The 14,639-nt window shown below is 39.6% G+C and overlaps 1 protein-coding gene across 4 annotated transcripts in view; it reads right to left on the bottom strand.

Moving 5' to 3' along the window:
• LOC135097802 (solute carrier family 35 member F3-like) overlaps nt 1-14,639 on the bottom strand; it is a 75,205-nt gene that overhangs the window by 32,836 nt on the left and 27,730 nt on the right. For all 4 annotated transcript variants that reach the window (XR_010266138.1, XR_010266139.1, XM_063999856.1 and 1 more), the window contains one exon: nt 1,909-1,962. Coding sequence is in view for 2 of the 4 variants with exons in the window: in XM_063999856.1 (XP_063855926.1) it covers nt 1,909-1,962 (54 nt within the window). In the remaining 2 variants the exon portion in view is untranslated. The remainder of the gene's footprint in view (nt 1-1,908; nt 1,963-14,639) is intronic.

Below are 14,639 nucleotides of genomic sequence, written 5' to 3'. Positions count from 1 at the left end.
TGGATAGGACAAGAAGTTTGGTTTAGAAGATCATTAATGAATAATAAGAAGAGAGTGGGTGACAGGACAGAACCCTGAGGAACACCACTGTTAATAGATTTAGGAGAAGAACAGTGACCGTCTACCACAGCAGCAATAGAACGGTCAGAAAGGAAACTTGAGATGAAGTTACAGAGAGAAGGATAGAAACCGTAGGAGGGTAGTTTGGAAATCAAAGCTTTGTGCCAGACTCTATCAAAGGCTTTTGATATGTCCAAGGCAACAGCAAAAGTTTCACCAAAGTCTCTAAAAGAGGATGACCAAGACTCAGTAAGGAAAGCCAGAAGATCACCAGTAGAGCGGCCTTGACGGAACCCATACTGGCGATCAGATAGAAGGTTGTGAAGTGATAGATGTTTAAGAATCTTCCTGTTGAGGATAGATTCAAAAACTTTAGATAAGCAGGAAATTAAAGCAATAGGACGGTAGTTTGAGGGATTAGAGCGGTCACCCTTTTTAGGAACAGGTTGAATGTAGGCAAACTTCCAGCAAGAAGGAAAGGTAGATGTTGACAGACAGAGCTGAAAGAGTTTGACTAGGCAAGGTGCAAGCACGGAGGCACAGTTTCGGAGAACAATAGGAGGGACCCCATCAGGTCCATAAGCCTTCTGAGGGTTTAGGCCAGCGAGGGCATGGAAAACATCATTACGAAGAATTTTAATACGAGGCATGAAGTAGTCAGAGGGTGGAGGAGAGGGAGGAACAAGCCCAGAATCGTCCAAGGTAGAGTTTTTAGCAAAGGTTTGAGCAAAGAGTTCAGCTTTAGAAATAGATGTGATAGCAGTGGTGCCATCTGGTTGAAGTAGAGGAGGGAAAGAAGAAGAAGCAAAGTTATTGGAGATATTTTTGGCTAGATGCCAGAAATCACGAGGGGAGTTAGATCTTGAAAGGTTTTGACATTTTCTGTTAATGAAGGAGTTTTTGGCTAGTTGGAGAACAGACTTGGCATGGTTCCGGGCAGAAATATAAAGTGCATGAGATTCTGGTGAAGGAAGGCTTAAGTACCTTTTGTGGGCCACCTCTCTATCATGTATAGCACGAGAACAAGCTGTGTTAAACCAAGGTTTAGAAGGTTTAGGACGAGAAAAAGAGTGAGGAATGTACGCCTCCATGCCAGACACTATCACCTCTGTTATGCGCTCAGCACACAAAGACGGGTCTCTGACACGGAAGCAGTAGTCATTCCAAGGAAAATCAGCAAAATACCGCCTCAGGTCCCCCCAACTAGCAGAGGCAAAACGCCAGAGGCACCTTCGCTTAGGGGGATCCTGAGGAGGGATTGGAGTGATAGGACAAGATAAAGATATGAGATTGTGATCGGAGGAGCCCAACGGAGAAGAAAGGGTGACAGCATAAGCAGAAGGATTAGAGGTCAGGAAAAGGTCAAGAATGTTGGGCGTATCTCCAAGACGGTCAGGAATACGAGTAGGGTGTTGCACCAATTGCTCTAGGTCATGGAGGATAGCAAAGTTGTAGGCTAGTTCACCAGGATGGTCAGTGAAGGGAGAGGAAAGCCAAAGCTGGTGGTGAACATTGAAGTCTCCAAGAATGGAGATCTCTGCAAAAGGGAAGAGGGTCAGAATGTGCTCCACTTTGGAAGTTAAGTAGTCAAAGAATTTCTTATAGTCAGAGGAGTTAGGAGAGAGGTATACAGCACAGATAAATTTAGTATGAGAATGACTCTGTAGTCGTAGCCAGATGGTGGAAAACTCGGAAGATTCAAGAGCGTGGGCACGAGAGCAGGTTAAGTTAATACAAAGAATAATACAAAAAGAGAGAAGGGGGGAGGGACAGGGAGCAGATCTTAGGTAAGCCTTGATCCTTACCTCATTTCTACCTGAGCGACTTGTAATGGACACGTGGGCTTACCTGTGTGTCAGAAGGATCCTGGAGACGCCCAGGTGTGTGTCTTCTCGACGAGGTCTGAGGAGGGGAGGAGAAAAATGATGAAATTAATGCATCTAGACTCGAGACTTTGAATCCGATAAGGAGACGAGATAAAGAGGAGAAATATAATGATTATATAAGAAAATGAATGTCAGGTAAAGGATTACAAGAATAAAAAAAAGTGGTTGATGAAAGGAGTGAAAAAGTGATGAAATTAATGTATCTAAACATAATATTTGTGAATCTGATGACGATATAAAAGAAAAAAAAAAGGAATAATATAATGATTACACACAAAAAAAAAAAATCAGGAAAAGGATTAAAAGAAATAAAAAAAAGAAGTGGGTAACGAAAGCAGTAGGAAAGAAGGGACTGGAAAGGAGGAGGAAAAAGGAGATAACTTTTCCTTTCCTGATAATGTGTTGGTTTTATGTACACGTCACGTCACTCTGAAGGGAAAAAAATAACATTGAAAGAGAGAAAGTATTTCCTGCACCTCGTCTAGAATTCAGTGTGTGTGTGTGTGTGTGTGTGTGTGTGTGTGTGTGTGTGTGTGTGTGTGTGCAAGCATGTTTTCATTTAGCCCCGTAAACGTTGAAATTACAAGCACTCATGCAGGAAAAGCCGTGGCGTTTAAGACACTTTTCCCTAAATTGACACGAAGCTCGCAGGAAGGAAATATTAAAGTGACTGTCATGCAGGTACGTCTGACATTTTGGCGTCTGGGAAGGAAACATAAAATTTAAAAAAGGAAAAATGAAGAATAAAAACGTACCTATTGTATATATACTACCACCTCCTCCCCCCACCTCTCTCTCTCTCTCTCTCTCTCTCTCTCTCTCTGTGTGTGTGTGTGTGTGTGTGTGTGTGTGTGTGTGTGGGTGGGTATAGAGTCAATTTTTACAAGCGTTTTATACAGACAGAAAGCACGTAATAAACTTTTCACTGTCGACTCAACGTTCCCTTTTCACTGTACTTTTGTCCTCGCCTCGCTCGTTATGCTCCATCCACGGCCCTTGCCTTCACTTCCCTCCTCCACGCTCTAAACCTTCCCCTCACACGTTCAATTTTATCTCTCTCCTGTCCAAAAGAACAATGAAAACACTTTACGAGGATTGCATAACATATACGTGCTTTTTTTTCTACACCACCACACAGCGTCAAGCAAGGTCGCAAACCCACCACATAAAGGCCACCACATAAAGCACCACATCACATAAAGCAAGCTGTCACTCTGCTACGTAGTAAGAAGACGAGCTCCTAACACTTAAGCCCCAGCACCTAGGTCATAAAGTGCGTAACAAAGTGAACATGACAACCTATGAAGATCCAGCTACTGTCAGAGCGTTGGCTCCAACAGATATAAATAAAATGACAAACCCACAACTAAAGAGAGCGCTTACAACTCTACTAACAGCTGATGCCTCTACACAACCATCTAATAATGATCTATTGGAGGAAATAAGAAGCTTAAAAGAGGAAGTGAAAGGCATGGCCAGCATTAAACAAGAAGTGGAGCAGTTGTCTGATAAGTTGGACCAAGCATTCCATATTATTTCACAACAACAGTTATTTTTAGAATCTTTGGACAACAAGGAGAGGAAGAGAAATTTAGTTATTACTGGGTTGACAGAAGAGAGCGATGTAACAGGGTGCAACGATGCTGAGAAAGTACGCAATGTGATAGCAGCGACTGGATATCAGCAAAACGTTGATCCTGCAGCGTGGGAAATCAAACGACTCGGAAAAGAGGACCAGCGTAGGAAACGACCGCTTCTTGTCGTGGTGGGAGACGGAAATCAACGTAATGAGATCGTGAGGATGGCAAAGAACTTGAAATCAGTTGAAGGACCTCTCTCTTCTGTGTATGTCAAGAAGGATGTACACCCGGCAGTGAGAAAGGAGATGGCGCGGTTGAGGCAACGTGAAAGAGAAGAAAAAGAAAAGCCAGGAAATGTGGGTGTGTCTATTAGTTATGATTGGAAAAGACGTGTGTTGTTAAGGGATGGCAATGTAATCGATAAGTTTTCACCATATTTTTTTCTGAATACAAAGAAAATTCCAGTGTGTTGAAATTATGTTCATGGAATGTATGTGGAGTAAGGGAAAAATTGAATGATCCGGAAATTCTTAAGTTCTTAATGCAATATGATCTGGTTTGGCTGTTAGAGGTTAAAAGTGCGTATGAAAAAAGCGTACCTGGTTTCTATATGTATAACAATAAGTCAAGAGTAGGCTGTAACAGAGGTGGTGTTATGTTGCTCATCAAATGTGCGTTGATGCAATATGTGACCAATGTAAACATGGAGGAAGATGACATGATATGGGTGAATTTATCGGTGTGTAAAGATGTGAAATTCGGTGGTGTTTATATACCTCCAGAAGACTCACTATATTGCGAAGCTTCACCGTTTCGAGCGTTAAGTGAGATGTGTTTGAACACTCGTGACGTAGTTGTTTTAGGTGATTTTAATGCACGAGTTGGATCACATGATTGTGTTATCGTGTGGTGATGGAAGTGTCTATAGATATGATGGTGTGAAGGATCCGGTAGTGAATAGTCACGGGCGTATGTTGCGTAACATGTGTAGAAGTAACAATATGGTTGTGATGAATCACCTGAACAGAAAAGGAACTACCTTAGGAGGTGACTTATCTTTTAGAAGAGGATCAAGATGGACATCGGAGATTGACTTGTGCGTGGTTACTTCCGATTGCGTAAGATTTGTCAGTTCGGTCGAGGTAAACAAGTCAGTTAAAGGTTCCGACCACGCCCCAATTTGCGTAGATCTCGCTACTAAAGAAATGACTCAAGTTTCCCCGACAGAGCTGTTAGAACGAGCTAACGGTCTGGGTGAGTCATACCGAAGAATACGTGCAAACGAGTCGATGTGGAAAAGTCCAAGATATGACACCGTAAACTTACATGATTTCAGTACCGAATTGCTAAGTCTCGATCCACCGAATCCGGACGCTGTTAGTATTGAAAATATTTCTGAAGCCTTCAGATCGAGCAGTGAAATTATTCATGAAGCTGCTCGTAGGAACAGATGTGGACGTCTCGACCAGCAGGAAGAAACGTGGGACAGAACGTTGCCGCGCTGGAGAAGGATATTAGAAACAAATGATGCTAAGTTCATATGGAAGGCCATTAACTGGTCAGGGAATATTGATACGCACGAACACAGACAACCTGAAGACGATCAACTAAAGACCCATTTCGAGAGCTTGTTAAATAATGAGTGTCACACTAATAGTATTCGCACTGTATGTATAGATGACTCGACTCGAGGTCGCTGATTATTTTCGATTTTTTTAGTCTGAATGTTTTCGATTTTCTACAAAAGTAATCTAAACTGAATGTTTTCGATTCTTGCCAAGAAGTATTATTTTCGACAGCCCATTTTATGTTTTTTTGGACTGTTTTCGACACAACTCTTACACATTTAGTGTCCGTTTTGGATTATTTTCGACACAACAATTACCTAGCTATTTACAGTTTGGATTATTTTCGACACATCATTGACCTAAATCAATATTTTTTGGAATATTTTCGATACTTCATTCAGCCATTTTAGACATTTTGATTATTATCTTGTTAGGTTAGGTTAGGTTAGGTTAGGTTAGGTTAGTCTTTATAGTCTTTTGTTTAAGTCTAAACGTGACGTGATGTGACAGTTCATTTTATCCAGTGTCGAAAACATTCAGAATTTACCATTTTTTAGTGTCGAAAACATTCAGTTCAATATTTTTTTACTGTCGGAAACATTCATAGTGAAGTTTATTTAGTTTCGAAAACATTCCAACCAATGTTTTTAATGTGTCGAAAATAATCATGATTGAAAAATATATTGCAGAACCATCGAAAATAATCAGTCTAAGTTGCCAAATCATTGTCGAAAATATTCATTCTTAAACATGTTAGTCTGTCGAAAACGTTCAGACTAAAAAAATCGAAAACAATCAGTCCACCCCTCGACTCCAACGATACCCGTATTAGACGAACCTTTCACTGTACAAGAATTAGATAAAGTACTCAAGGATGTGAATGTTAGAAAAAGTTATGTTGGTATTTGTCCAGGAATTATGAGAGCTTTACCTGTTGACTGGATCATGTTCTTTTTACATATGTTTAACGTTGTTTTTCTTAATGTGTGTTATCCAGTTTCATGGGGTTGTAGCAAACTTTTTGTACTCTTCAAAGGAGGTAAAGACAGACTTGAATGTGGAAACTACAGAGGCATATCCATTATGAATACATTGGCAAAATTGTATGATTACTTAATTTTGAACAGATTAAAACTATGGACAAGTATTGATAAATGTCAAGCAGGTGCTCAAAGCGGTCGAGGATGTGTCGAACAAATAATGACGTTAAGATTATTATGTGACCTGGCTAATTATAAGAAAAAGAAGCTGTATATGTTATTCATAGATTACAGCAAAGCATATGATAGAGTGCCTCGAGGTAAATTGCTTGAATTGCTTAAATCACGTGGTTGTGGTAAGGTTATGTTGCGTGCTATACAAGCTATGTATTCCTGTACTCAAAGTGTGTTACGTTCTGCAACTATTGATGCCACTGTTGGAGTCCGCCAAGGATCTCCATCGAGTTGTCTCTTATTCACCATATACATGGATGAGGTGGTTAGGATGATAAACAGGTGTGTAGATACAGATGGATTCTTGGGGAAACTACATACGCTCCTTCTTATGGATGACATGGTAATACTAGCTACTTCTAAAGAAATGTGTGTGAGAAAGTTAACCGCAGTGTTGGATTATTGCCAAGAATATGGAATGGTACTTAATGAAAAGAAAACAAAACTTATGGTAGTGCGAGGTACAGATGAAGACAGATTGCCGTTAACTGTTCGTAACATCAAGATAGACTGTGTTCATAAGTATCTTTACCTTGGGGCATGGATTTGTGATGATGCAAAGATGAACACAGTATTGGAACTTCACGAAACCGTGAATGAGATGCAACTCGATAAATTTGCAATTTTTTGTGCAGCAAATAACATTATGCCATATACATACAAGCGCAAAGTATTTGATGCTGCTGTCACTTCTGCCCTTCTTTATAGCTCAGAAACATGGTTGACAAATAATCCTAGAAAGATAATTGTTCAATACAATAGAGCAGTAAAGAACTTGCTAGGGGTAAGGAAATTTACAAGCCCCGACATGTGTCTTATTGAATCAGGTATTCCACCTGTACTTGATGTCATAGCGAAAAGGAGAAGGAAATTTCTAGAATCAAAGTTAAGGGAACCGAACGTTGAAGAACCATTCTATGTTGCATTTGAGTTGTGCAGAGTAGCTAATACTCCAGGGTATCAATTTGTGATGAAGGCACTACAGTATAGAGATAACGTAAATCCACTGGATATAGTCAAAATAAAAATTAGAGAAAAACCCGAGACGGCATCTAAGTATGTGGCGTACAGATCAGTAATTAACCCTGAACTATCAGTACATCCAGTTTATGTCAGCAATGAGTTTGTCCCGGACTACAAAAGGCAGGCCCTTACGAGGCTTCGACTAATGTCACATGATTTAAAAATTGAGACAGGTAGAAGGAATGGAATACCAGCAGAGTTGCGACTGTGTATGTGTGATAGTAATGCAGTACAAGATGAGTCTCATGTTTTGTTAAATTGTTCTTTGTCAAGGGACTGTAGGGCTAGATATAATATGTTGGATTTTAGTAGTTTTACCAGTTTAATGAAGTATAAGGGTAAATTAGGTACTTTATGTGATTATGTTTGCGATGTGTTAAAGCTTTACGGCTAAAATGTTCTTGTTTTTTTTAAAAGAAAGGGAGTTTGAATTTTTTATTAGGCACTTTATGTGATTATGTTTGCGATGTGTTAAAGCTTTACGGCTAAAATGTTCTTGTTTTTTAAAAGAAAGGGAGTTTGAATTTTTTAGGAGTTAAGTTTGGAGAAAGTTTGTTTTTTGCAATGTGAATTGGTTAATTTTATCTGGACAGAATTTTTATTTGTAGCTCTTTTTTATATGATATAATGATTTTAGTGAAATGATTTTTACTTTAAGCTCCTTGTAATCGCAAAATTCTGTCAATAAACTATAATAAACTATAATAATAATTGCTACTGTTGCCCTCTCCCTCTCTTTCTCTCTTTCCTTTGTACCCTCTGGCCTCCTCCTCTTCTTCTTTATCCTCCGTGTCCTCCTGCCCCAATAAAGCCGCTTACTTGTGTGACGGGGCACCTCATACAGATAGTGAGTCCCAGAAGCAGACAGTATCATGGTAGCAACCGGACAAGTCTCATTTCGAATTGGATTTTACGTCGCTTCTGTAATTCAGCCGCGTCTGTGTGGCGGTGCACCGAAGTTGAGCGCGGGGCAACAAAAGTACGAGGAGGGAGAGAGAGAGAGAGAGAGAGAGAGAGAGAGAGAGAGAGAGAGAGAGAGAGAGAGAGAGAGAGAGAGAGAGAGAGAGAGAGAGAGAGAGATTGATTCCACCCTCTCTCACACGCCAGGCCTTTCCACTCTCCCCACCCCGCCGCTCACTGCAGGGCCGTCAGGTGTCACGTGTTGCGGGCCGCCAGTGTATTAGTCAGGAGTCGGTAATGTCACGGCCATTGGTTCTTCTTGAGTGTTGGCATCTTGATTAGTGAAGCGTCATTGGTGTCATTGCCTGAGTGTAGCTGTGGTGCATGTGTTCGCCCTTCGTCTGTTGGAATTTGAAGGGTTTTTACTGTTTCTTGTTTTGTTTTGTTTTGTTAATTTGTGTTTGTTCTTATTTAGGTATCCTTCTATTTATCTGACTTCTATATCTATTCTATTTATTTATCTATTATGAGTTATCTACTCGTTTACACAATTTTATTTTTTATTCAGGATTGTGTGATTAGTTCATGTGACTTAACTATTTGTCTATTCAAGTGACTTCTCTATCTACACATATGTACTTATTTCATTCACTCATCTACTTCGTATACTACTATAAATGACAACTATCAATATTTTCAACACATCCATATTCTTATAAAAAAATATATATACACAACTTCATCATGTCCCCTCCCCCCCCAAAAAAAATCTTATTCTTACAGTTTCTTTTATCGAGCTTCGCAGGATCGAGCAAATTGTTGTTTCTGTTCGTGGATTTGGTGAAGCGGTAAGACATTTCATAAGATTCTGAAGTATATTTCTTCTTCGATTTATTGACAAAACTCAGGGTCATGCATGAATCTCGAGACGTCTGGTATACAATGTGCTTCTTGTCAGGAATCAGAGGAGGAAGATGAGAAAGAAGAAGAAAGAGGAAGGAAAAATAAGACAAGAAAAGAAAAAAAGAAAAATAGAAAAAGAAGTGAAGGACGAGGAGAAGGAAGAAAAGAGGGAGTAGAAATAAGAGGAAAATACAAAGGAGGAAAAAGAAAAGAAAACAAAAACAAAAACAAAATTGAAAAGAAGCAGAAAAGAAAGAAAACAAATAGAAAAAGAAAAGTAGGAGGAGGACAAAAAGGAAAAAAAGAGGGAGGAGAAACAGAAGAAGGAGGACAGTATCAACGAAGAACGAATCTTGTAAATCAACACCTGCTCACCACAAACATCTAATTCCCGCACCGGGCAGCAAAGAAAACGCAACCTGGGGAAGTTCTGTCGAAATGTCCAAGCAAAGCATTAAACATTCCACGAGTGCCACCAGTGGACAAGGTGACATGTGAGCTGAGATTAACACACTTCTTATGCTGCAGTCAGTGTCGGCCATGCACATTGAAGGGGTAAGGGGTGGTGGGTGGGGGGGACAGTGCAGGCTGAGTAAGAGTAAAGATCAGTTCAGTACTACAACATATACACTATTATTAAGCTCCTATTTTTACTCCCTGTTCTTCTCCTTCTCTTTTATACATCAGTAAAGGTCAATTGAATACTACATATAGTTCAGTATTATTAAGTTTCTATTTCTATTCCCTCTTGTCTTTTTCCTCGTCCTCTTCTTAATTATACTTTTTTTTCTCTTTTTTTTCTTTTAATTTTCTTTGTCTTTGTTTTTCTTTCCATCTATCAGGGAACTCTTTTTTTTTCTTTTTATCGTGACAGACTATGCCAGTCAGTACTTCCATAATTGTAATCTTGGTTGTATGAATCGGTGGAAAAAACAAAACAAAATTACTTTACGTTGCTTAGCATATCAGAAAAAAACTGAGTGAATTCCACCTTTGTGTATATTTCATCCACTCATGTAATTCTACCCATATCTATAATTCCACATTCCTGCTATAAACTCAATTCTGTATTCCAGCAACATGAATAATTCTAACCATACATATTTTATCCAAACTCACACTGAATACACGTACACAATAACAACACCAGCTTAATTTCAGCACTTAATAATTTGAACATTTACTGCGGTATACAACAATTCAGTGCACAAATAGCACTGCCTAAAATAATTTCAAACATCTACGAAACAAAAATAAATAAAAGAATAGCCCTTCCAATATTTAGCCAGTAAAGTATTTAGACGTGGCTGCAGAACAAAAGATACATCCCGGAGTGGTTACTTAAAGAATGACGTGTCTTGTAGCGGTGAAAGTTAATACAGAAGACGTGAAAGTTAATACAGAAAAATGTGAATGTGATCTGCTGAAATACACAAGGACGCAAACTTCTCCGCTATCCTGAAGGCACGCTGTAGGACACTCGTTGTCGCGGCAAAATATATCACGCGAGAAATTACGAGCAGGACTGGACTTGAAGAGGACAAGCTGCGGTATCGCTTAATAACGGAATCAACCTAAGCAGGATAATGCGATGAAACTTTTAATATCGCTCCGTCCAAGTTTGGGAAGCAGCGTGAAGAAGTTTCGGGGAGAATGATTTAATTATCAGATGACGGCTTGATGCTGGCAGACATCCATCCGTAAATACTAAGAGGAACAGAAAAATAGATAAAAAAAAGACTGGTCCATATAAAAGCCAGGCTATATGTCACACGTCAATTACTAGGGTGCAGGTAATTATGTGAGAAAAAAACACCACTAGGATGCTTCAGTATAAAAATATATATACGCACACTGATACAAGAATTAGTTAATGATAAACTCTCCTCTACTAAATAAAAAAAACGTGTGTGTGTGTGTTTGTGTGTGTATTCGAAAGTGACTAGCTAGAATTTGTATGGAAGCTTATATATTACATCCTGAACATTTCGTGCTAATCATCGTTATCACACCAAATGAAGCGTTAGGAAGGCATAGTCACGTTTCACGCTTCGCCAATGATGAAACACCTCAACTTCCGGTAGTATTGTTCCTGATAATTGTAATATGACGCAGACAACACCACCAATCCCTGCACCACAATTGACTCTCACACCAACACGTAAATAAAATCACCTCTGTGCTCTGATTTGTATCACTGCCCTCACACTGGACACGGATGGTCAGCTTGGCGGTTTCTTTGTCTGCACTGAGAGGTTTTCAAGGAGTTTGGCTTTAGCTAATAATATACTTCACTGTGTTATCAAGGTGTCAGTGCCGAGAACGAGGACTGGGAAAGTATACCGTAATATTCCGTTCCGTGGTTGCTGTAAAATGTCAGATGAATAGTGTATCAGATGAATAGTGTATGTCATGTGGAAAGTTATACAATTGTAGCATATAAAAAAAAAAAAAAAGAGCAATGGAGTAATGACAGAGTTCACGACGCATATAGATTCTGTCACTCATGCTACTACTTTTAGATTTATATTTAGTCACTGTCTTCTCAGTAATCAAGCTAATGTTATATATATAGGAAGACGTAGTATTCCATAGATTTCAAGATATCTCACATAGTTATCTTGTCTCTACTGTTTATCTGTCTGTTAATCTTTCTGTCCCTGTTCGCTTCTCTCTCTCTCTCTCTCTCTCTCTCTCTCTCTCTCTCTGGGATGGTGAATGGTATCTACTTACGTAAAAACTCCCGCGCGTGTCACCCTGAGCGTGTCACCTTTCACCTTCCTTGCGGGCGACACGTGCGGCAAGGTGCAGGTGTACTAATGACGGCGGAAACTATTTTGCGTCACTTTTGGGGGAAACGAGGCTTTTCACTTCGCTGGCGTTGCTTTAGGATGTTCATATTTCATAATTTTATAGAAAGAGTTATGTTCATATTTTTACAACCTCCTTTTTTCTGTCTCCTGTTCCGGTTGACGTAAGTTCATTATTCCTACCTGCGTTTTGATCTGTGTGTTGCCGTAACGAGCTCCACGAGATTGCTAGGTGTGACGTTATTGTTTCGTTATTCCGTGACTAGCCACTTGCGTCATGCCAGCCACTTGTTCTTCGTTTGTTTTCATACGCGCACGTTCTGTTCTTTCCTTTTTTTCGAACCTTTTTTTTTTTCTAGTGTTCTCATGGTCATTTTGTAACTGTTGGTACTGTTCTCTTCGATTACTGCTATTGACAACGTTGGGAAATTTCTTGATCTTTTTTTTTATATATATATTATTATTATTTACATTAATTTCTTTTCTAGTTCTCTAGTATATTGTGTTCTTTCTCTTCCCCTTTCTAGCCTCTCTTTCTCTTACTCCTCCACGTGTTCTTCTATAAACAACATGTGAATTTGTCTGCCCCTAATATATCAAAATTTTGTTTCGCTAGTATCTTGCATTCTTCCTTTTCTTTTTTCTTAGTCTCCCTCCTCCTTCTCCTCCTCCTCTTTGTTCTCTTTCCAGCAATTCCACGTCAAATGGGATGATCCTCTTCAAACAGGAGTACAAAACTGATCTGGCACCAACAAGCAATAGAGTAGCATCCCCACGTGCGCCGGACACTTCACCGCCACCCAGCTGTCCCGGCCCGCCAACACACCACAACAGCCTTCCCTGCGACAGCCTCCAAATTGCCCCCGGGAAGCAAAGGAGGAAACGTCAAGAGTGTATTTATTTTACGGTAGGTTCATAAAATCGGATTAAACAGTAACATGGATGTCTCTTTCACCTCCCGCTGTTGCCTTGCCTCTTCTGCTTCTATTTTTATCTTCTTCGTCTGCTTCTTTCTCTTCGTCGTTGTCGTCCTCCTCCTCCTCCTCCTCTTCTCCGTCTTTTCTTTGTTTCCTTCAACTCCTGCTGCTGCTGTTTCTCTCCTCTCTCTCTCTCTCTCTCTCTCTCTCTCTCTCTCTCTCTCTCTCTCTCTCTCTCTCTCTCTCTCTCTCTCTCTCTCTCTCGTTTTTTTTATGTTCGTTCCTTCCTCCTCCTCCTCCTCCTCCTCCTCTTCTTCTTCCTCCTTCTTCTCCTCCTTTTTCTCCTCCTCCTCTTCTTCTTCTTTTTCTTTTTCTTCTTCTTCTCTAACACCGTCAACGTTTCTTCTTCCTCTCATATTTTTGTTCTCTCCTCCTCCTCCTCCTCCTCCTCCTCCTTCGGTTTTCATTTTCTTACGACCAGTGTTGTCATATCGTTTCCCACCCTCAAAATGCCTTTAATTTCCACCTTTCTCCTCCACGCCTCCTTCCTCCCTCCCTTCTTCCCTCCTCCAGTGTGTCTCCTTCTCCACTCCAAGCCACACTCCTGCTTCTCCTCCGCTCTTCCTCCAATTTATCTTAAGAAGCCTTCAAGTAAAACATCTCTTTTTATTATTATTATTGAGCTTGCATTTATATTTTATACCTCTCCTCTATAAGTTTTAATTTATTTGAGTGAATGGTACAGTTTTCAAAGGTTTCTTTCTGATGTGGTAAACTGTTGAACTTGTGCATATTTATATTTCATGCCTCTCTAAGTCTTTATTCATGTGAGTGAATGGTTAGGTTACTGACTTTTTATTTATTTTATTATTTTTTTTTTCGCAGGGATCCTTCATAATAAATTTTCTCAACTGTAGTAAATTATCGAACTTGCATTTACATTTCATACATTTCACAGTCTTAACATAAGTGAGTGAATGATTAAGTTACACAACGGACTCCCTTTTTCCTACCTAGAGTCGTTCACAATTACTGGTCTGCCTCTTACACTTTTCTCACCGGTAACAATTCCACCTCCCGCGTCTCTAGTCTGGCTGTGATTGATCATGACGCTAAACTCCCGCATGGCCACCAGCGCTCGGAAGACAGCGTCCCTTGAAGGTAACTGCTCAGGCATAAATTAATGGCTAAGCACGCACATATACATAATTTGTCATTTTATTCAGCTGCGCAAGTCTAGGTCCTCAGAAATCCTCTAAATCTTGCCTGCAGACATTTCTCATCCCTCTGCTGCGTGTGGGAAAGGAGAGAGGATCTGAGGAAGGCAGGAAGATAGGAAGGAAAGGAATGGTGCACGAGAAGGAAAGGTGGCAGAAAGAAATGGAGGAAAATGAGAAGGAAAGAACATATGATTGAACTGGAGGGAGAGAAATGGTGCCTGAAAAAAAAAAAAAAAGGTATTGAGAAGAAAAGGGAGAAGAATAGTAAGAAGGGACATACAGTGCGATTAAAGGATAAATCTAGTAGGGATAGAAGGAATCAATGAATGAAAAAAAAAGTACGAAGGAACAGTAAAATGAAGAGAGACATGAATTAAAGAGAAGGAAAGTAAAAATGAAAGAGATGGTTACAGAAAGGATGAGGGGAAGGGAAGAAGAAAAAAGAAGTAGGATTGGAAGAAAGGAAATAAGGCGTTAATGAAAGAAGAAAGACTAATATATATATATATATATATATATATATATATATATATATATATATATATATATATATATATA

The sequence above is a fragment of the Scylla paramamosain genome, unplaced genomic scaffold (genome assembly GCF_035594125.1).
Source record: "Scylla paramamosain isolate STU-SP2022 unplaced genomic scaffold, ASM3559412v1 Contig32, whole genome shotgun sequence".
Lineage (NCBI taxonomy): Eukaryota > Metazoa > Arthropoda > Malacostraca > Decapoda > Portunidae > Scylla > Scylla paramamosain.
Note: the sequence above shows the minus strand (reverse complement) of the source record. Positions and strands in the feature narration are given on the sequence as shown.